At 42.4% G+C, this 23,208-nt stretch overlaps 2 protein-coding genes across 4 annotated transcripts in view; both read right to left on the reverse strand.

Annotated features, from left to right (window-relative positions):
• Positions 1 to 6,477, reverse strand: part of camk2d2 (calcium/calmodulin-dependent protein kinase (CaM kinase) II delta 2) — a gene marked incomplete at its 3' end in the record, with an annotated part of 59,792 nt that extends 53,315 nt beyond the window's left edge. For all 3 annotated transcript variants that reach the window (XM_083635654.1, XM_083635656.1, XM_083635655.1), the window contains exon 1: positions 6,193 to 6,477. In XM_083635654.1, coding sequence (XP_083491780.1) covers positions 6,193 to 6,254 — 62 coding nt within the window. In that variant the 5' untranslated portion in view covers positions 6,255 to 6,477. The remainder of the gene's footprint in view (positions 1 to 6,192) is intronic.
• Positions 6,478 to 9,934: 3,457 nt separating this feature from the next.
• LOC310775501 (growth-regulated alpha protein-like) lies at positions 9,935 to 12,030 on the reverse strand. The gene is made up of 4 exons (XM_083635661.1): positions 11,764 to 12,030; positions 11,494 to 11,623; positions 10,677 to 10,766; positions 9,935 to 10,454 (listed from the first exon to the last, which is right to left on the reverse strand). The coding sequence occupies exons 1-4, from the start codon at positions 11,834 to 11,836 to the stop codon at positions 10,442 to 10,444; spliced, it is 306 nt and encodes a 101-aa protein (XP_083491787.1). The 5' UTR covers positions 11,837 to 12,030; the 3' UTR covers positions 9,935 to 10,441.
• Positions 12,031 to 23,208: the final 11,178 nt, after the last annotated feature.

Raw genomic sequence — 23,208 nt, forward strand, 5'->3', positions numbered from 1 at the left:
TCAAATCTAATGTCACAGGTTATAAAGATGGCAACCTCAAATTCAAGATTCCAAATTCACTTTAAATAGCAACAGTGAGTAATTAGATTAGGAATTTGACTTGGTGCAAGTATGCATCCCATCAATAGCAGAGACAAAGAAATACCGATTTAAACAATCACAAATTATGAAGTGCAAAATATGAAGTCGTTTAAAGTGACATAATAGGCGGGCAGGGGGAGTGGGGGGAGTGATGAAGTCGTTATTTGTGGCGGCCTTCAGGTCTCATTGAAGAGATGGATGGCAGTTGGGTAGAAACTGTCCCTGTGGCGAGAGGCTCTGGTACTGCCAGACATCCGTCTTCTGCCATGGGGAGGAGACCCCTAAAGAGTTTATGAGCTTGGTGGGAGGGGTCAGCCAATTTATGCTTTACCAGTCAATTTTTGTTAACCACCATTAACTGAATATTGTAAACTTAAAAATGAGATACAAGGAATATAAAAACAATATAATATATTAAAAATAGAAAGAAAGAAAAAAGAAGAAAAAAAATTGCATGCAGATGCAACACAGCTACTCACTATCATATCACGATTATAGTGACCAAAATTATCATGGTTATCAGTATTATCACGTTATATTGTTAAGATGTGCTACAAATGTTCAAAAAGTAGTGATACAGTGTACTACTGATACACTCACTCAGGTCCATCTAAAGAAAGTACACACATTCTCTACTTAAGTAGAAGTACAGTTACAGTAAAAAAAAAAGTACTTTGATTAATCATTTGTGTGATATGGTTTTTCCCACACAAAAAGGTGCACATAATTTGTCAATAATAATAACCGTCAGGAATTCTATCACGGTTTATCATTAAACCGGTAATCGTTATTTTGTCCCTACTCACTCACCCACATTACCCACCAATAAACACGCACGCACACACACGCACACACACACACACACACACACACACGCACACGCACACGCACGCGCACGCGCACGCGCACGCACACGCACACACACACACACACACACACACAGCATCCACACGGAAAGTCTCCAAAAGCATTCACTATGTGTATGTGACTGCACTGAGACCAATCCTGTGCATTCAAGCCCGCCGCCCGGCCATGTGTTGTTCTGCTGTTTCAGGCACATGCATGATGATCAGAAAAATAGGTCAGCCATGTTTGAGAGAGGAGCTCTGTGCTGCAGCCATCCAGGCCTGCTTCTTGTCATTCGACCTCCATCTCGCCATTTCCTTTCAATATAGTCTGTTCTCTTTCACAGAGAAAATAAATAAATAAATAAATAAATAAATAAATAAATAAATAAATAAATAAATAAATAAATAAATAAATAAATCTCTCTTGAGCGCCAGGCAACATCAAAGATATCAGAAACATTTAGAAGTGCTTGGACGCAGACACTAGAAAGAAGATGCAAGAATACTCGCTACCTCACATGAACCCAGTTGCTCCACCTAGTTCTGTGTATGTGACAGCGGGTTTACTGTGACCACTTTAAATCCGTCAATGTTCCGTTATCTGCTATGACTACGGTAAATCACACAGTGAATAGGGGCATTCCAATCTATGTTAAAAGATGAGACGCGATGTGAAGCTTTACACAGCTATGTCATCTTTATACATTAATAGCCACTGGGTGTAACAGAAATGTGTACAATAAACACATGACCTAACATCCGGCATGTTAGAGCCACCTCTAATTGATAGGGGATTTGGTAAATGAACTTATCATGGTTTATTGTTTATTGTTTATTGTGGATCCCGATTAGTCTACACCAAAGGTGAGACTACTCTTCCTGGGGTCCAAACACGTAAAATACAAACATAAAAATCCAAAAGCATTGGAGTAAAAACAACACAACAAAAATAAATAAAAACAAACAAAAACAAAAAACAAGTGAGTCAAGGGCAAGGCTCACTCAATATTCATGTCAGTCAAATATCAACCGTGTAGAACTCTTCTCATAAACAAAAATAAATGTATGGTCTTTGTATGGTAATTGCACCAGGAAAAACAATTTATACTGACCTTTTGTTTACCATACGCACATTAGACCATCATATTATAATTGAAATACTTGATTACAATATATAATACATAATACATATAATATAATACCGTAATACAAATTCCTTCCATGTTGCACAATTAACAAATCAGTAAATCAGAGACCAAAATCTATCTTATTATTCATAACTGCAAGTTTTTACTCTTTTTTTTTTAACATAAATTTGTTCCTTGCCATAGTTATATTTCTCTGTATTTTATTCCAGTACGCAACTGCTCTATACATTACCGTCTTTTTCAGTGCATTTGTTTTTGGTAGAGGTAGAGTAAACCGTGAATCTAATGCTTGCCTTGTGGTATATCCACGTCTAGACTTAGTTGGGTACAGTTGTGCGTACAAGCCCTCTGGTTTCCCAGTATTCCAGATGTTAAATACAACCGTTACAAGGCTACATGCTATTCTTCGTTCCACTGTCATCCAGGACAGAGATCATAGCATTCTCCATATGATTGGCCGGTTACGATGTCAACTACGAGGCGGGGTCGCTGATTGACTCGTACACTTTGCAGTTTCTGCAAAAGCCCTCCCAGGGCTCACAGCCCAGGCTGCGGAAGCTGGCATCGCCCAATATTGACCTTGGAGGCCAGAATTTCCCTGCCAAGTCCTCGATTAGCTACCTAGGTTGCTCATTAGATAGCAGCCTGAGAGGCGAGAACATGGCCTTAAAGGTCATAGGCAAGGTGAATGGTAGGACAAGGTTTCTAGCCAGAAAAGCCCAGCTCTTAGATGTAGCAAGTCTTAGGCTGCTGGCTAATTCTTTAGTTTCTTGTTGTTTTGATTATGCTCTATGTTCCTGGTACGGAGGCCTGACTAAAGTCCTAAAAGACAAGTTGCAGGTCTCCCAGAACAGGTTGGTCAGAGTTGTGCTGGGATTAGCCCCTAGGGACCATGTAGGCCAAGCACAGTTCCAGCAGTTAGGCTGGCTCCCCTTGGAGGCCAGGGCAGTTCAACTGCAGCTAAGGGTGGTGCACAATATACAGTACTCAACAACAGAGCTCCCGAGTACCTCAAGGACCACTTCCTGAGGAGCGGTGACGCTCATACTCACCACACCAGAGCCAGCATTGCTGACCTGTGCCTGCCGAGGTTCAAAACGAATATGGGCATGAATTCCTTTAAATATGGCGGAGCGGTTCACTGGAACAAACTTCCATTGCACTTAAAAAATATGGTGAACCGTCATTCCTTCAAAAAGAAGGTCAAAACCTGGCTTTTGGCCAACGTAAACTAAGCAAAGTAGCCTACTGTTGTTGTTATTGTTGTTGTTGTTATTGCAGCCGAGTTGTCGCTGTCAATGTTGCTGAATTTCCTTGCTTTTTACTAGTGTATTTCATCGAAATATGTGCATATTTATCGTTTGTAATTGTAATTATTAATTATTGATCAGTTTTTACTGTCTGTGACGGCCTAGCCATTCAGACTGCCGCCATCTTCTTCTTCTCTGCCACAAGATCAAGGACCACAATGGAAATAAGTCTGAGACTTTATTGTGCTTATCCTTGTCAATTTTTAAAGCTATGATGTATTTTGTATTGCTTTTCAATTGCCGAATAAAATCAAATAAAATCAAAATCAGGGCTGGAGGCCAGAGGCTCTGGTAGAATGAAATGAAATGTGAGTTCACGTGACCGGCTGGTTTACCAGGCTAGATCTCTTCTGCTGTTGTTTTTTTATCCAAAGAGGGTATTGCTAGTCTCTTAAAACAGATGCGTTGCCAATTTGCAAATGCTCCCCCCTACCCGTCTGTAGTTCCTGTGGGGAAAGTTTGCCAACGCGGATGTTAAGGCGCCACATCCGCTCATTTCTCCAATCACCTGCCTCGGTTTTGTTTACACGTTTCATGATTGGTTGAATACCTTCGAACTTCCTTTCCGGTCTGAAGCATTCTTTTCTTTAGAAGATGACAACTTTGAATGGGCTGAAGTACAGCCAGTCTCTGGAGCATTTGAACGCTGTGGAAGAGATAGACTGGCTTGAGAGTCTAGGGCATTGCAGAACCCGCATGGATGGAAACAAACAGCATCTGTACACATTTCATTCAAGTCTGTCAGCGGATGATGTTTACCTGCGCTCGGTCCAAATATGAACTACTTTGAACTTTTCTGACGGACTGGGCTGTGATATTTTCATCATGCACTGCACTCAATCCATGTCATCCCTCAACGCATCAGTCGCATTGAAATACATGACATTGTCCCAATAATAATAATACAATAGGTCATATCTCCGATGCAATGACGCCCCCAGCTGGTCGGATTAATGGACAAGTGATGCACGCAGCATCCTTTTTTCTTTTCTTTTGTCTGTCTCTGTTATTGACGTTGTTTGTAACGCCGGGTTGCGGCTATGTGCACTTTAATGCCCAAGACAAAATTCCCTCCGGGGACAATAATCTCATCTCATCTCATCACAATTGCTCGAGTGACCATCACTGATCACATCATGGAGTGCTCGCCCACAGCTCGGCTGCTGCGTGGCCTCGCCTGCTCCATTGGCATGCGCAGCGCACAATTGCTCAACTTCGCATCGAGTGCTCGAGTGACATCACTGATGAGGTCATAGACATACATCATCAGTGACATCTCTCAATTGCCGTGACATCACTGATGAGTGGGACAAAAATTGAAACAAACAAACAAAGAAAGAACCCACTTACTCCCTTTTGATGATGATGATGATGATGATGATGATGATGATGATGATGATGATGATGATGATTATTAAAAATTTGAAAATAGGTTGTGAATCTAATCCTGAATATAACTTCTGGTTAAGTTAACAACACAAAAGTTGGATTTTTACCAACATATCCGTCATTCCGCTGCCAAAAGAAACAACTGTTGTGCTGTCACTCCGTCAAACTTGTCTGCCATAGGAATGAATGGATGTCTCTGTCATACCGTAAGGTAACCTAATGCTAAAATCCTAAAAAGTCAACTCTAAGAGATGCTGTCTCAGTCAGCACCTGGACCAAATGTATTGTTGCACTGCATGAATGGGTGCTGCGATAAAAGGTGTCACACACAGTAAGGGATGAGGTGAGTTCAAAAGCACTATACGAGCCATAAGGCTGCATTATTAATGCCAGATGGTGTAACAGGGATACAGTAGAGTAGTAGGCGATCTATAAATACAGAGGGCTAGTATAGAGAGGGGGTCTTCTTCTTGGTCCACATCTTGGAACATGCAGGCCTCCATAAAGAGAGGGCTCAGCAGGACAGGGGGAGAGCCGAGCGACTCCTCCAGTTAGAATACTAAGTGGGACACACTGGAAGGCCAGGAGCTCATCTCTCTCTCTCTGCTTTGACTGAATGTCAAGCCAGGCTGCAGGCGTCTGGGTACACTGAGCGTCACCCCTTAGGGCGCTGGAGCAGGCTGCACAGGTCAGTCAGACCCCCCCCCCCCCCCCCCCCCCCCCACACACACACACACACACACACACACACACACTCTCTCTCTCTCTCTCTCTCTCTCTCTCAGGGGTGAGGAATCGCATGCCTGTGCCTGATAATTGACCGCAGCCCGGTGGCTGGCCCGAGAAGAACGTGTCATCAACTACACGGTCTGCTGTCGCATTACCGAGTGTGTATTTCTGTATTTCTGTCGCGGGAGCGGGGGGGGTGGGTGGAGGAGGAGGGGGTGACCGTGTTACCGAATCTCACCATTTCACACACGGCGGGTCCGCGATGCATCATGCATCCCATCCCCAGGCAACCCCCCCCCCCTCCCCCGGTTCAGTTTACAGTAGCCTATACGAGAGCTCCTCGCCCTGCTGTGGCACCCCGTGCGTTCCCCACATGACATCTGAATATGGATTCCGGGGTCAAAATGCTACATACATCAATGACGGTGGGCTCGATACGACATCTTCCGCGAGGCCAAAAGCGAGGCCTCCGGTAGGCTACGGGGATTCAAACAAATAAGAGAGAGTATTGAGAGGCAGGGGCCTATTCAGTCCGCCATAATATAACCTACATACACAGACAAACAAACACCAACCCACAGCCCGGAATCCGCGCCTCTAAGCCAAGGCTGACATTTCATACAGGGATAATGATGATGCCCGATGGTAAGGAAGGAAAGAAAAAAAAAGAAAAACATGCGCCCTTACTTCCCCAGCTCCTCGAACAGCTGATATTCGTCGGTAAACCTCGTGCAGATGGTTAACGCCATCCTGATGGAGGGGCTTGCGGTGTGCGGAGACGCGGTCGGGGTGCACTCACAAACGGTATCCACACACTGTCGTCACAACGGCGCCCGGGTTTGTCCTGCACCTGCGAGCCAAACGGGGGGACTCATGCACAGATGAAGAAGCGCATCGGCGAGAGCTCTGGCAGGCAGGATGATTCTGCGGCAAAGGCAAATGAAGAAGCCGGATGAGAGAGGTCGTTCCAGCCTTGTTGTGGTTGTGTGTGTTTCTCCCCCCCCTTTACTGTCTTCACATGCGGTGGCTTGTCACAGCTCGGGAAGGCAGCATTTTGCGTGCATTTCCATATCTGTGGCGCGTCCGTCCCCCAGTGCGACTGATGTCTCTCTGCGCGCATCACAGACGCCGCACTACCGCACCTACCGCCGGCTGTGCGCTCAGTCCCGCCCCTCTGACCGCATCCCCTCACAGGCCGATAATGATGATAATAATAATAATAATAATAATAATAATAATAATAATAATAATAATAATAATAATAATAATAATAATAATAATAATAATAATAATAATAATAATGTAGGGCTACACCTCGGACGCTACTACTACAACAACAACAACAACAATAATAATAATAATAATAATAACAATACATGATCAAGGCCCAGAGGGAAATAAAATGCCCCCTTTGATTGACCATTACAGTGGGAAAAGAAAACATTTACGTTTTTTTAACTGGAATAAATTAGCAAATTAAAATATTTGAGTAAAACATTCATCAACCCATTATTAATTGAAGGGTGCAGCAGAGTTAATGAGAAACTAATGTGTTAATAAACAATTAGCCTATACCTTTGTTTAACACTGTAGTTCTTGATTTCATTATTAGCACTTGTCTGAATAATATTATTTTATCTTGGCGAGTCAGAGGGAACGGTTACTACTACAGAAGCATAGCTAATTAAAGGAACAGACAAAATGAAAATTCTCTCATCATCTATCGTTGCAGAATTCTCCTAAACAATTGAAGTGTGGATGTTGACAAACTTTCAAACATAAAAAAGGCCTCCATACTGCTCACCTGGCATAATCCAAGTGTCCACAAGCCCTGAGATGCCAAGTTGACTTGAAAAGATGTCTGAAATGGAACTCCCTCTTGTCATGTCAACCCCAGCAGAAGTTCTCCTCTTCACTGTCACAGGTCCACCATGTCCCTGTTCTTCCTTTTTACTACGGTTACAATCATCAATTCATGTGAAACATTCATTAGTTTGTCCTTGCCCCATGACCCTTCCACAAAGTTTAGTGCAAATCTATTAATAACTTTTTGGAGAGATCCTGCTTAATAACAGGCAGAATGGAGCGAATGCATCCAACTCCACTGTATCCACAAAGTATTTGCTGTTGTTTTATCACACAAGCGACATCTGCAGGGGGACGGAAGGTTAATGCTATTTACGGCTTTATATAATTTATGATGCCGTTAAAGTTGCCATTAGAAAACACAATGGGGGATGATGGTGCAATATAGACAATGGCTGCTTGCAATGCACTATACAACTCCATACAATCAAATTAACTAACTAATGAGAGTTCAACGGGGGTGAGGCCCTATTATAGTGTCTTATTAACATGAATGTGGCCTTACACACTGGTAAGGGTCACGCTTATTACCGTATTACAACAATCAGGATCTTGTATGCTGTGGAGCTTTGACTGCTGATGGTAACAGTCCAGTAAGTGGCAGTCAAGCTCAGGCTATAGTAGTCTAAACACATCTGCCTCCACTTGGCCAGCTATAAGCCCGGAGAAGTCGCCTTCCTGGAATAACTGCCAAACTTGCTTTGCAGGTTTGTTTTGTTTTTATTTTTGTTTATGTTTAACAAACACAGAACAGATGCTATTTGCGCAAAGTGCAGTGTGTGTGTGTGTGTGTGTGTGTGTGTGTGTGTGTGTGTGTGTGTGTGTGTGTGTGTGTGTGTGTGTGTGAACATGCATTCTGTATCTCTCAATCTCGCCTACATGCTGCTGGATGCTTGTCCCACATTCCGCACCAGCAGGCTAATTGTGTTTTTCTAAGCTCCACTGGATTTAAGATAAACACACTCCAAAAGTGAATGGGATGACTGTTGGGACATTTTTCTTCTCCTATCTTTTCAGGGCATGTCTGCGCAACTGACGATCTTGTTCGGGAGATTGAAAAGCTTACCTCAGGTGACCGTAGCATGGAGGAGAGGACAGATAGGCTAAAGAGACATTTCATATACGAAAGACAGCAAAGAAAGTAGCTTCGACCATTACTGCTGCTGAACACCTTAAATATGCCAGCTCAAGGCCAGCCTTTGATTGTGTCAATCATAAAAAGTTTGGTAACACTTTACAACAAGTTTACACAAATAATGTAGTTACTAGTAAACGAATCATTAACTAATAGTTAGTTCATGATTAGTTAAGGTAGTCATTAGTCAATCACTAGTTAATCATAGTTAATGAGTAGTTAGTCATTAGTTAATGATTAGTAGAGTAGAGAAGTTCATCATTACTTGATGATTACTAAATGTCAGTTCGTAAATATAGTAGTTAATCATTAGTTAATCCTAATTCCTGAATAGAGTGCTTAGTAAATGTGAGTTTGTGAATATAGTAGAGTATAATCATTAGTTAATGATTAGTTAATGATTATTTTGTAGGTATATCAAAGTTGTTCACTCCAAAGAGTGACTCATTCATTATTACTTACCTTTGTGTACCTTATTGTAAAGTGTTACCAAAAGTTCTTTAAGTTGAGTCAAAGAGGGATGCCTGGGATATATTGTGAATTGAGAATTCTGGCTTACTGGTAAGCAGGTCTCAGCCCCATTTGGGGTTGGCAATGGTGTCTGACAAGAGGGGAATTTTGTCCCCACTTCTTTTACATCTTTATGTTGATGACTTGTCCAAGCAATTGCAAGCTTGTAATACTGGGTGCATGATTGGTAATATTTTAGTGAATCATTTAATATATGCAGATGATCTTGTAACAGCGCTGGTCTTCAGCAGCTCCTTATGTGTGGAAACATGATATCAAATACAATGCCAGTAGAGTGTTGGGGTTTAATCTGTAGAACCAATGAGGACAAATGTGTAAAATTTCCTGACTTCAAACTGTCTGATAATAATCCTGACGGTAGGATAAGCTAAAATATCTTGGGACATTTTATTACAGAACAATGATATAGACAGGCAATGCTGCAGGATGTATGCACAAGCGAATAGAATATCCTGTCACGCAAGTTTAGTATGTGCACAGACGGAGTGAAGATGTCTCTGTTCAGAGCACATTGCGCAGCACTTTATACTGCTCACTTGTGGTCAAACTGCAAGAACGCAAGCTTGTAGAGACTTCAGTTTACAATGATGCCATGAGAATAAAAGACATAGATGGTGTAGTGCAAGCGAGATGTTTGTGGCTGCAGGGGTCAATACTTTTCGAGCTAGAATCGAATCATATATTAATGTGTCGCCAGATGAGTCAGTGAACATCATAGAGGCTAACAAACCCTGTGAAGAGTTGTTTTCACTACCCGTGTGGAGGGAGAATTGGCTTGCACGTAAATCTGTTTTAAATTGACATTTCACTTGAACCTGTGAATGATGACTTTGTATTGTGTTTTTTGTATTGTTTTCTAATGTAATAAATAGAGCACAGTTCCATTTATTTCATGTATACACTTTTTTATTCATAGATAGCTTGTTAACAGAACAGCACAATTGAATCCAAATACATTGACAACTAATAAATTGCATTAATATGTTAAATAGCCTATAATAAATATGTGAAATAATAACTCATTTGGCAATGATAGATAATAGATAGAAAATAGTTCTTCAGTTTTACAACAAGAGATAAGTGCCCAGTACATTACACAAAAGACACTAAAACATAAATAATGTAAAGGCTTCAGACAATAAATAATGACAAAAATAATCCTTAGTAGCAGTAGGGCCTTCACTTCACACAACGCAATGCTCAGGCCCTAAATATCACATTAACATACATGTTTGATACAAACATAACCTGAGTAGGAGAAGTCATGTTGCTCTAATTTTCAACAGTTGACCAGTACATTCAATTTGGCAGTCTGCCAGTATTAAAATGAATATGATGATGCTATCATCTGATCAAATGAATACTCTTGAAACAGTCGGGTAACAAGTGTCTCTCCTCGCCTATTCAGCGTCTGCTGCTGTGGAGAAAATGAACAGAGAAGAATAATTAGTTTGAGCATCGGACGTGGATTGAGACCTTTTGTGCCACTCTTTAAGGGATGTGATCCAGTTAACTAACAAGTAAAACATTAGTAAATTAGACTAATTCTTGCATCTGACAATTTAGATCAAGGCCATTCCAACCTTGTTGTAGCCCACTGTTTCTCTCAGTCTGACATGTGTGATTGATCTGCACTTACTTGGAGGACAACATCTTCTCAACCACTTTCTTCACCCAGAGAGCCTCAGGGTCCAGGCAGACCTCCTGGCCTGTGATTTTCAGAGTGGCACTGCAACACCAAACAGAAAGCAGAGATGCAGTCAGACCTAGAACTTTGATCAGCACATAATAAGTCAATAGAGAGCCAAAGTGAATGTCACTTCCTGCTTTTCTCCCTGTCCCAGCGTGTGGAAAAATATGAATGGTGGTGAACGGAGCAATACACGCTACCTTTTTGAGTATATACGGGAGTATACATGTCATGTTTGTCAATGTAAAAGATAACTCTCAAAATTGAGAAAGTCACAGTTTGTGGTACAACTGTGGCACTATAAGTTATAAATCAGAAAGAACTACGCACAACCAGTCATGTAAGACAGTGACGTCTCTCCCGCCAGTCCATTGTTGTTGATGGTGTGCCGTATAATGTGCGACACGAGATGTAGTTGATTGACAAATCTAAACGTTACGTTTCAGTTTCAGGACAAACTGTGACTTTCTTTGACATGTATAGTTATCTTTTAAATTGACCAAATTTAACAAGTGTACCCCGTGGCACAATTCAAACGGGATCAGAAAAGTAACGGATCTCTCCGTTCACCGCCATTCCTATTTTTCACACGCTGGTACAGGGAGAAAAGCAGGAAGTGACGTTCACTTTGGCTCCCTATAGGGGCAACACTAGGAACAAAAAAAAAAGAAAGGCAAAAGGTAACCAAATCTCCAAATCGCCTTGATGTTTTCGTAACATCACGGATGATGAGAACTGGGATGGTGTCTTTGAAATGAGGACTCACATGATCTCAGTGTCCTCGCACTGGGAGGAGGGAGGTCTGATCTCCAGCTTCGCGATGTGGCGGCCGATGCGTCTGCTCTCCATCACGATGCAGCGGCAGTGCAGCTCTACGCCCAGGCTTAGGGGCACCCCTGTTAAGAGTCAAATACGGTCACATATTGCCATATGGTGGTTGATATTGATGAGGGCAAAAATGAACACACAGAGTCCATGAATTCACCAGTGCCCCATTATTGTTACATTTGATCCAACTGAACAAAGATAGACTTACCCTCAGTGACGGCCAGGAAGGCCAGGATCACCACAATAGAGGTGATGGCGACTCTGCTGTTCATCATCTTCATTGCGTAAAAATCTGTTACAACTAAAACACTTGAGTGATAAGGATGTCCTTCAGAAAGCCGTCAGATGGAGACTAAAGCACTATACGTCGGTCACAAGTAAACCACACAAGATGTTTTTGCGCTCCGCTATAATTGTCTTTCATTCAGTTCCTTCTTCTCTTCTCCTTTCCTTGGGTTGGCCTGCTGATGCTCTTGTGCTGTTTGAATGTGCCGCTGAGGAGGAGAGCTTCTCCTTTTAAAGGCAATAATAACATGACTCACCGTTGCGCAAGTTTGGACTATCAGGATTCTGGGAATTTACCCTGATGGGTAACCATCCGCAGCTGAAGGGCTCATAAACAGCTTGACATGCATCTGTGATTAACACACACACCTTTCACAATTTTGAAATATAAATTTTGAAAAAAAAATCACGGATGAGAGTGGAATGCTGAGAAAAATGCTTTGCCAATGACAGAAGTGTGTGTGCCACCGTTGCTCATGCCAAACGAAGCGATTGTAACTTGATTAGCTGACAGCTGATTCACAGATGATGAATGAATTAAATGAATGGTTGGATGAAATCTGTGGATGAGTGCCTGTCTGACGTGGGCTACCACACGTTTTGTCACCCAACAGTTAACACTAGAAGGACCAGACTTCCATACTAGAACGACCGAAAATGGTGATTTTGACCACTAGATTCCAAACTCTATAATCTCTCCTGATAAATACCCAAATGAGAGATTAATGCATTCAATGGGATATCTTTTGAAAAGATGAAATATCACCAAAATGTGAAAATATAGACTAAAAACTAGGTCTAGAACCCTGGGGAATTCATTGAGGTCAAAATGACCGCCTATGGTCTTCCTATAGGTAACAATGATATTTTCTTTGCCTTTTGTGTAATTCATATAAAAAACTATTTTAATTAAACATAATAATGACAATACAGACACTTTTAGGAAAAGTCAGCTACCAGCAGCATTGTATTTTTTAATTCAAAGTTATTGCACATATTCATTTCAAAAAGGCCAAAATAACGGCTGTGGTTTTTGTAGTGTTACATGAAGGGGAATTTCAAGAAAGCATATGATGCTCTCAACGATGACTGTAAGTTACATCAGATGTCCCATGATGGAATATTTATCGTACAGTATGTCCCTCCAATACTGGGACCAGACACTGGACAGCTGGGCAGCTATTAAAACACAATAGTAAAATGGACAATTAAGACACATGATTCAAAAGATAGGCAAGACCAACAGGATTCTCTGCACATTCTTCACCTCAATGCCACTTCAATAGTTTTCAGGGTATAATGCAGTCCGTCTTGTCTGTGTCCAAACCCCCACTTTTTGAATTGACATGGCAATTCAGTCACAACATGGCAAATCAATATCACATAGCCTACCGTCATTTCCCAGTAAGAGGAGCTGCCATTTCACTCATAAAAGTTCATCAAGGTGAATGTGTGTACCAAAGTCTAAAGTCATAAACAACTATCCAACTACATAAGTACAATGGTTTTCAATGTGCACCAAAAACCCATAGAGATTTTAAAGTGCTCCTTTGATATTTAGAGAGACAGAGAGCATGTGGTATCAACCATTCCAACCACTTGTGTATCCACTGCCGGTTTAAATGGTGCAGCTAAATTAACAATCAAATACAAAGACAATCAAATACAAAGACAATCAAATACAAAGACAAATTCTTGATATAACGCGTGGTGCAGGGGTAGTGATGTCGCCTCACAACAAGAAAGGGCTGGGTTCGATTCTGGGTCGCTGTGGCGCTGGGGTGTGTCCCCCCCCCATGCCTTCGGTGTCTAGTGCCCATGTGGATTTACCTCGTTAAAATGGCATTTCTGTGTGGAGTTTGCATGTTCTCCCCGTGCTCACCTGGGGTTTCCTCCACAAGAACCCCCACTAAAAACATGCAAGAAGATCGTCCCCTAACCAGCGATGGTCAAGAGAGAGTTGGCCCTCTCAGGTGGCGTTCACACCACCTTTTTTCAGTAAGAACACTATGGAAATCATGTTGAGAGAGCTTCCATTGCGCACAAAAAACACAGCGCAAAAAAACGCTCCGTGCGCTGTGTTTTGTGTGCTTTGTTTTGTTTCCCCCTGCAGTTGCGTGCAGTACAGTTTAGGACACAACAATCACACGGATGGTAGCTGGTTTCGTCTGTTTGATGTTGTTCACTGTGAACATGAAAACCAAATTATTGCCAATTCTGGGAGTAGCGGAGGCTGAAGATGCCTCTGGGAGGAGAACAGGTAGGAGAAGTGGAAAAGACGAGCAGCGCGCTTTTCCTCCAAATGTTAAACTTTTTTCAGCTTAAAACGCCTAGGGCGCTCCGCCAAAAAAACTAGACGCCACCAGCGTTTAAACGCCAGGTGCGTTCCTTGAAAGAGGAGCGCGCTTATCGCGTCCTTACATAGCGAATGAATTGCAGAAAGACGCTGGCAGCTCAAATGAGCACGTTGTGTCTGAACGCCGCATCACGCTGCAGGCAGCCCATCGCTCCTGGCCTGCCCCGTGGAGGAAGGACGAGCCAGGATAGGTCAAAGGTCAAACACAGGCGCTTCTGAAGCACGTGTGTGTGTACTGGCCGCTGTGCATGTATGTGCATGCATCAGTGGTGTCTGCTTATTGCAGACAGGCAAACGCTGACACAAATGATCAAGTCATGCATTGCATGGCTCATTTAGCATTCCTAGAGCAACAGTGTATTTCCTGGATGACAGGATGACGCAGGCTCAACATGTTCAAACACATCTGACCGATGACGTTGCCAGGTCAGCCGCTCTCACAAGGCAGACGGAAGTGGTTCTGGTGGTTGGTTGCAAATTGTTCATTTGCATTGTGTAACAGCCCTCGGGTTGGTGTTTAAGGAAGACGCAGAGAGTTTCATACTGATGGTCCACAGTTTATTTTGTTGCCAATCATCACATGACACAGTAGAAGGTTCTGTGGTAGACAGTATACATTTAAAAATATTTGTTTCTTTAATAGGGTAGGGATGTGTGAGATTCTATTTCAATAGCCTATACCAGAATTGTCCGCTCGGGTCAAGCTATTGTTGCATGGTGCAATGGTGCAGGGAGAGAGGTTACTGTATACTATCAATGGTTACTCATAGCCTACTGGCCGGTGTTGTGTCAGAAAGTGATTTGCTGCCAGAAACTGATTTCGATCCGCGGGACCAGGCACAGTGCAGCCTCGGTAGTGCCTCTATATTGGGCCAATAAGTCCACTGACCCCCCCCCCCCCCCCCCCCCCCCCCGGCCTGCCTACCCGGCCCAGCTCACAACTTATCCGGGGAGACCACAAAGCATCCCTCGCCGCTATACACACAGACTACAACCCAGACCCTCGTTCCCCTCGTAATCCAATTCAAAACGCAAATCACTTTTTCGCACAAAACCATGACAAACCAATTCTCATTGTTAAATCAAGGTGTGTTTTTTTCTGCAGTGTAGGTTAGCTGAAAATCAACGTGGCATTCTGAGGAGGGAATTGTGTGTCCGCGCGCGAGCATGGCCGTAACTAGCTATGAGGACGGGGAGGTCCGGACCTCCCCTAATATTTCAGAGATTTTTTTTATTATTATTATTTATTTATTTTTTATTATTTTTTGCCTTTATTTAACCAGGTTTGTCCCATTGAGATCAAAGATCTCTTTTGCAAGAGAGACCTGGCCAAGAAACAGCAGCAACACAAAGTTACAACAAACAAACACATAAACACATACAATTGAAAAACATTAAAATGATCAAATAAAACATTTGCATACAGACAGCCTGTTCTCAAGAGATTTTACCATAGCCTTAAAACCATTTAAGGTTACTAAGCTATTAAGTTTAAGATCAGACTGCAGACTGTTCCATGCGGTGGGTGCAGAGAACCTAAAAGCTTTCTTCCCCAATTCAGTTCGGACTTTGGGAACAGAAAATTGTAGAGTGTCCTGAGAACGAAGATTGTAAAAAAATAAAACAATCTGCATGGAAAAGCATGAAAAACACGGGATCGCTTTTATTTTGAAACGAAAGGCAGGTCAGGCAGGAAGTCATCTGACGCCACGTCCGCGGTAACTTGATTCCGAGAGAGCAGAGGTGGTGAGTGATGACTGTCTGTCTGCCTGGCGAGATAATTGAAGGTGAGCGAGCTGCGAGACAGTGAGCGAGTGAACGACAGACAGTGAGTGACACTGACAGATTTTTTAGCAACAACCAAGAAAGTAAGTGTCTAGTCTGTCTCTTAAGTAATGTTACCTGTGTGACACGTTGGGATGCTACTGGCTAATCATGCATGATGCCAATTGCCAAGCTCCCGAAGTCAGGTATGCAGGTGGCTATATGCATGGTTTCAGTTTCATGGCCCAATAAGTAACAAAAAGAGGTGGTGTAAAGTTAAAAACAACATAATATATTTTATTTTATTTTTCAATCGTTCCTATCAGGAATAAATAAATGTCCCTCTGTATGTTTTTTTTATTATCGATGATGACTTTGTGTGTTGTGTACGGCTTGTTGTGTACCTGTGTTTGTAGGTGTCTTTTTGATATGAATTTGGTTAAAACAGTTTGTGTTTGTTAGTTACAATTATGTTGACAGGAGAGCTGAGCAGGTGGTGACATGAAAGAGAATATACTGAATAATGACATCACAACAGTATAATCCTAATGTTGATTTAAAATGATATATTACTCTAAATATGGCTAAAAAAGGGGGGGGGGGAAACTCAAATTTTTTCCGGCGGCGCCCGTAAGGACCTCCCCTATTTCGGAACCCTGGTTACGGCCCTGCGCGCGAGCCGTGCGTAATGGGCCTATCCAAGCGAGGATTTCCTGCACTGCGCCGGAGAATACTGTCTGCGCTCAGGCATACGCCTGGCGTAGTGGGGTTGTTTGCGCTAAGACCAGCTATTTGCTGGCGTTAAAATTGAGAGCACCCAAGGCGATTTTTTTCTAACACTTTGCGCTGGAACGCCTATTTTGGAACGGGCACTCCCAAACCTCTCTTTGCGCTCGGCACTTACCGACGGTATCTTCCCCACAGCGCTAAATGACACTTGCGCAAGACACATGATAGGCTAGAGGCCCACCGACACGCCTGGGCCATGCCTACACCTGTGTCATCCCAGTGCAAAACTGGACGGTGGAGGCAGATATCTGGGAAGATAGCAATAAGAGGCGCGCAAACGCAGCGCAAAGGCAGTGCAAACGATATCGCTGCACAACGATAGGGCCCTAAGTCTAGAATGTGTCATTTGTTTTTTCCCTTTTCCATAGTATAGCCTTAAAAAATTGAAAAGTGAAGTGAATATGAAGTGGTGAACCATATTGGAACATATTCACTTCGTTTTTGAAAGAGGAAGTGAATATGAAACTTCCCCTCGGTCTGCAAAATCAGCTTGTTCCCAACCGCCATCAGCCTCACCAACAAGGCCCGAAAACCCCTTCCACCAAGGACCTCACCAACATCCCCCACAAATCCCACTACCTCCTCCTGAACTCAGCTGACCCCCCCTCCCACTGACTCATATCTAATTTAATGCCTGTTTAATATTTAACGCCTATTTAACTCAGACTGTACATTTCATGTCAATTCAATGTAAACTCATATTTAACTCGGACTGTAAATTCATGCAAATTCACTGCCTGTTTAATGCCTATTTAACTCAGAATGTAAATTTCATGTAAATTCAAGGCAAATTCATATTTAATATCCACAGAACACTCCTCCACTCATGTACATATTGTATATACTGTATTTGATTTGATTGCACTTGCAACGTTGTGATTGTCTTTAGTAATCTTTCCTACTTCTTTATCTCTGTATATTGACCAAATTCCTTGTATGTAACTTGCAATGTGGCAATAACTGTGGCAATAACTGATTCTGATGACATGTTGAAGTTTATTGCGAACATCGGAATATATTCACGTGACTTTTAACTGTCACTCGTGGGAGGGGTGTGGGAAAGGCAGCATAACTAACAGAAAACAGGAAATGTGATCATTTATTCGGTTTTCCCCAAAAATTCTGTCATGTCAGAGGATCTTTTGAATGCCCACAATGTTGTGTCTTGCAATGGAGTTTTCATCCTTTTATCTTGCAGAGTGTGTTCAGGAGGTTTCTTTCACACACACACGCACACGCACACGCACACGCACGCACACACACACACACACACACGCACACGCACACGCACACACACGCACACGCACACACACACACACACACACACACACACAGGGTCCTAAGCAGAATTGGATTCGGGGGGCCCCTACCGACTCGGCGGCACCAATACCACTGACTATTATCAATGATCTATCGCTCAGACACACACCTGTAATGCACATACCTTTATCTTTCTGTTTCCCCCCTCATCTTCTGTTCTATTCCTATTTCTTTAATCTGCTCCAGAAGGATCTGTCCTTTTTTGTGACATCACTTGTTTGCAATGCAGAGGAGAGGACTGTAACCTAACGTTAGTCTGAATGTGCTTGCATCCAGTAAGTGGGCATCAATGTGAGCCCAGCTCTGACAGAGGCAGCGGGAATTGGTTGGTTAAGCCAGTTGTATTATTAGCCAGCCAGCCTGTACAACATGTCGTGGTTAATCAATACAAAATACAGACACAAGGCTTAAGGTGAAAAAGATCTGCTTTCACATATCAGAGAGCTCCATTTATATAGCATTTATTTTGCGTACACAATGCATTATTGCGTTTTTGTATGATTACCAGTGACATATTTCAAGCGCTCTTGGGGGGCCTAAGCAGGCAGGGGCCCTAAGCATCCGCTTAGGCCATGTTTTCATTAGGCCGCGTTTTATGGATTCACACTTTGTTTGCACCTATCATCCACACTGCCCCTATTGTTCTGAGGCTCAACGTGTCTTCGTCGCTAAAATCCGAGGTTGAATGGGAATGTAGATAGGAGGAAGGCGGAGAACAGATTTGCTCGTGCTCAGCGTTCTCTCCCGCAAAATGCCATCAGCTCCAGCAACGTCAAGTAAGCCAGAATAAAACGGAAACTTCCGGTTAGAACCTTCACAACAATGGTAGTTAAATAAAGTAATGATCCCAAATACACAGAACATAGAACACAGACAAATTGGAGGAATATCTGCTGCCTTCGAAAAGTCAATTTTAAACCGGTAGTGTTTTTTTGTTTTTTTTTCCTACCCAGTAATAAAATAGTATTTTATTTTTAAGGTAAAATCACCTCAATCACCTATTTCTAGCGGCATTGAAGTAGCATCAAATAACTAAACTTAATATAAATTATCCACATCAGAGTGAAGGAAATCGATGTATCTGGACTCGCCCGGTGAGTTGTGAGGGTCGTTTAATTAATGAATATGCTCAAAGTTAATAGCACACACTAGACTGCTCGCTCGCTCTCTCTCTCTCTCTCTCTCTCTCTCTCTCTCTCTCTCTCTCTCTCTCTCTCTCTCTCTCTCAAGCCCTTGTCATCTCTCACAAATGATGCTCTACAGCAGCCTAGGAAGCATGCAATGACATACAGCACACCAAAATGTCGGGAAGAAACGTGGCTACAAGACTGTGACAAGCATTTGTATTCAAACGAAAGATAATTCCAACCCCAAGAGTCTGCTCTTTCCAATGAAAACTCACACAGTCCCTTGAGACAGGCTTTTGTCATTGACGGCTATAGCCTACTCTAGTAATAAATACCACATGCAGGAAATAAATCACAAAGGAAATCTGATGAATTCTCCCATGACAGCCTGATGCATGAATGTTTGCAGATTCTAAAACTTCCACTGAAACAGGGTTGCAGAACACAAGAGTGAGTAAACATGATCAGCCCTGCGTCATTATCATGCTTTCGCATTGAGTATCATGCCTTTCAGGTTCTATTCTATTGTATTCTATTCCAGTGGTTCTCAACCTGGGGGACGGGACCCCCCGGGCTGGTCACAAGATTATTTTGGGGATATATAAAAAAAAAAAAAAAAAGTAAGGTAACACTTTATAATAACGTTCAGTCGTAAGTCATTTATAAGCCTTTGGCTAATGATGAACTAACCATTTACAAAAGATGAATATACATTTGTAGATGATTAATAAATATTATGTTAACATATACAAATGTGTTGTAAGTCCTCTATAAACCTTTAGGAAATTAAGTGTTCCTCACCTCTTGTAAATGATGCGTAAATCATTTACAATTCATTGACTAGGCTTTCTGCATCCCCTAATCTAAAGTGTAAACCATTCATGACACATAAATGTGTTACATACAAGGGGGTAGCTCTGTTTGTCAAAATTGAAGCCAATGCGGAAGTGTCCTCTTTGCCTGCAGGGGGCGACCCATTGGTTTGTGGACTTCTGTTTTGAAGCGTCAAGTATGGCCTCAGTAAACACTTTCCTAATGAGTTTATGTCTCAATCGCTAGTTTCAGACTATGTTGTAGTTGCAGACTATGTTTTGGGGCGTGATTGACAGGTCGCTTGTCCACTGATCACACAGCTCGCCGATCACGGCCGAGCTCTGTGGGAAACCCCTGGACTTGTGTCGAGATCCAAGATGGCAATGGCCAAAATGCCATAGTGAGGCATCAAAAAACAGAAGTCCACACACCAATGGGTCGCCCCCTGCAGGTCATTCGAAAACAATGCAGGTTTAAGTGCACTTCCACATTGGCTTCAATTTTGACAGAGCTAGCTAGCCCCTTGTATGTAACACATGTGTGATGAATGGTTTACACTTTAGATTAGGGGATGCAGAAAGCCTTGTAAATTAATTTACACATCATTTATAACAGGTGAGGAACACTTCATTTACTAAAAGTTTATAGATGACTTCCAACACATTTGTGATATGTTAACATAGCATTTATTAATCATCTACAAATGTAATGTTTTGTAAGTGATTAGTTCATCATTATAAATGACTTATGACTTATGACTGAACGTTATTATATAGTGTTACCGTACATGAATCATGCAAGTTTGACTGGAAGGATTCACATTATGTTCTCTTGAATCACAGTGAAAGTGAATGACCGTGAATCATTCCTGTCAAATGTGCATGATTCACATACATTCTCTTGAATATGTTTCACTTTCAATTCAAGACAATGTACATGAACCATATGAGGATGACGGGAATGACATGGGGCCTCTTTAGGGAGGTTTCAATGTCATTGCAAATCATCCATTGGTTGTTTATGGGGAGGTAGTTGCGGTCACTGCTGTGGAGTAAATTTTCTCAGCCATCGGGGGCCCCCTAATGGCCTGGGGCCCCAAGCAATTGCCTGCATTGCCTGTTTACAAGCTGCGCTCTGCATAAACCATTTAAAATAGATGAGTGAGTGCACAGGGGCGTGGTGGCAGGAGGGGGGGGTCGCAAACCCCTGCCTAAATCTTTTTGGGGGTCGATAGGGCAGCGTGGCAATGGCCGTGGCCAATCACAAAAAGGTGTTAACTTCCACACGGATAACACCACAAAACCTTGTAGATAAGTAGATTAATTAACCTTGTAGATAATAATTAATTAGAAGTGATTAACTTTCCACGCCCACTGGCCAAAAGGGGGTGTGTTAATGGGCGTGTCCAATCACAAAAACGTGCCCAACTTCCAAACGGATTCACGTAGTACCACAAAACTTTGCAAAAAGGTTGGTCATCATGGGCCAAGGACAAACTGGTTAACTTTTCACAGCCACAGATTCACAGAACACCATGAAACTTTGTAGATAACTAGGTCATGGGCCAACTTAGAATTGATTATCTTTCCACACCCACTGACCAAAAGGAGGCATGGCATTGGGGGTAGCCAGTCACAAAAAAGCAGCTAAGTTCCAAACCGATTCACGTAAAATGCCCTGGCGGAGGTATGCCCTGTGCCCTACCGAGTGCCCTCTAGTTTATTATTGCATCCAGTCAGATAAATAACGCAATATCATGGCCTCTTCCTATATCATAAACTGCAATGCTTACAAACAGGATTTACCAGACAATATTAAAGATGTATGTTTACAAAAGGATGTACCGTAAATTCCGGACTATAAGCCGCGGCTTTTTCCCCGTTTTTTGGCCCTGCGGCTTATATAACGGTGCGGCTTATCTATGGATTTTTTCAGAAAAAAAAATACAAATACAAATAAAATCTCTTTTTTAGCACTCTTTCTAACTATAAATCCACTTCTGTTTTAATTTCCTCTCTTGCCCTCTTTTCACCACACCGCGGACACTGTGTGCACTGTAAAAATAAACAAAGGTGGTGTTGTGTTATGTTGTTTTGTTGAAATGTTACGGTAATACGGTAAATGGGAGCTTCCTCAAACAGCCATCTCTTTCCCGACAATCCCCTCTGTGCGTGACCCCTTACATATGGTAATTACGGTAAGCAAACGGCCACTCGGCCAACAACTCCCTCCCCCGACTACCAGGAGAAAATCACAAACTTCGGCGAATTCACACAAAGGAAGATCAAGGAATATTCCATCGAACCGGAGCAGATCATAAATATGGATGAAGTGCCTTTGACGTTCGACCTGCCACTCACTCGGACTGTTAACAAGAAAGGTGAATCGTCGATCACATTGAGAACCACTGGGCACGAGAGAACGAATTTCACTTGTGTTCTGGCCTGCTCTGCATCTGGAGTAAAGCTGCCGCCAATGGTGATTTTTAAGCGGATTACGATGCCGAAAGAGAAAATTCCCAGTGGGATATGCCTCAGAGTCAACAAGAAAGGGTGGATGATGGAAAGTGTCATGAAGGAGTGGCTGGCTGAGTGCTACGTCAAGCGCCCTGGAGGATTCTTTCACCAAAAAAAAGCTTTGCTCGTTCTCGACAGCATGAGGGCTCATATAACAGATTCCGTGAAAGCAGCCATCAAGTTTATAGTCCGGAATTTACGGTAATAATAAGAGTAATCACTTAAACTCTTCATCCATGGAAAAGGGTTTCCCAACATTGGAATATTCCATGATTCAAAACAATATAAACATTCCACTGTGACAAATGCCATCAAAACTCCGGTAAAAGCTACAATTCAAACTATGTGTTAACTAACATCTTTTGCAACAGCAACAGTTCACAGTTGCCACAGCCACATTGCTACATTATGTCCGGGCTATATGAGATGGGGGGAAAAGAGTGGACTACAAAAGGAGGCTGAAACCGGTCGGCGGTGATATTTTTAACCTTATTATGCCCTAGAAAATAAAGGCTTTTTTCAACTTTTACACCTTGTCTCAGTGTGAGATCAGTGCCTGAAGCAAGCTGATGCTTTTCCTTTGGATCTACCTGTATAAGCGTTGTCATATTTTCTTTATATTTTTGGCCTACTCTCTGGGGGGAATGCATACATGACCAAAATTAAACCTCGATACTAAAAAA

This window comes from Poromitra crassiceps, assembly GCF_964638095.1.
Source record: "Poromitra crassiceps genome assembly, chromosome: 4".
Lineage (NCBI taxonomy): Eukaryota > Metazoa > Chordata > Actinopteri > Beryciformes > Melamphaidae > Poromitra > Poromitra crassiceps.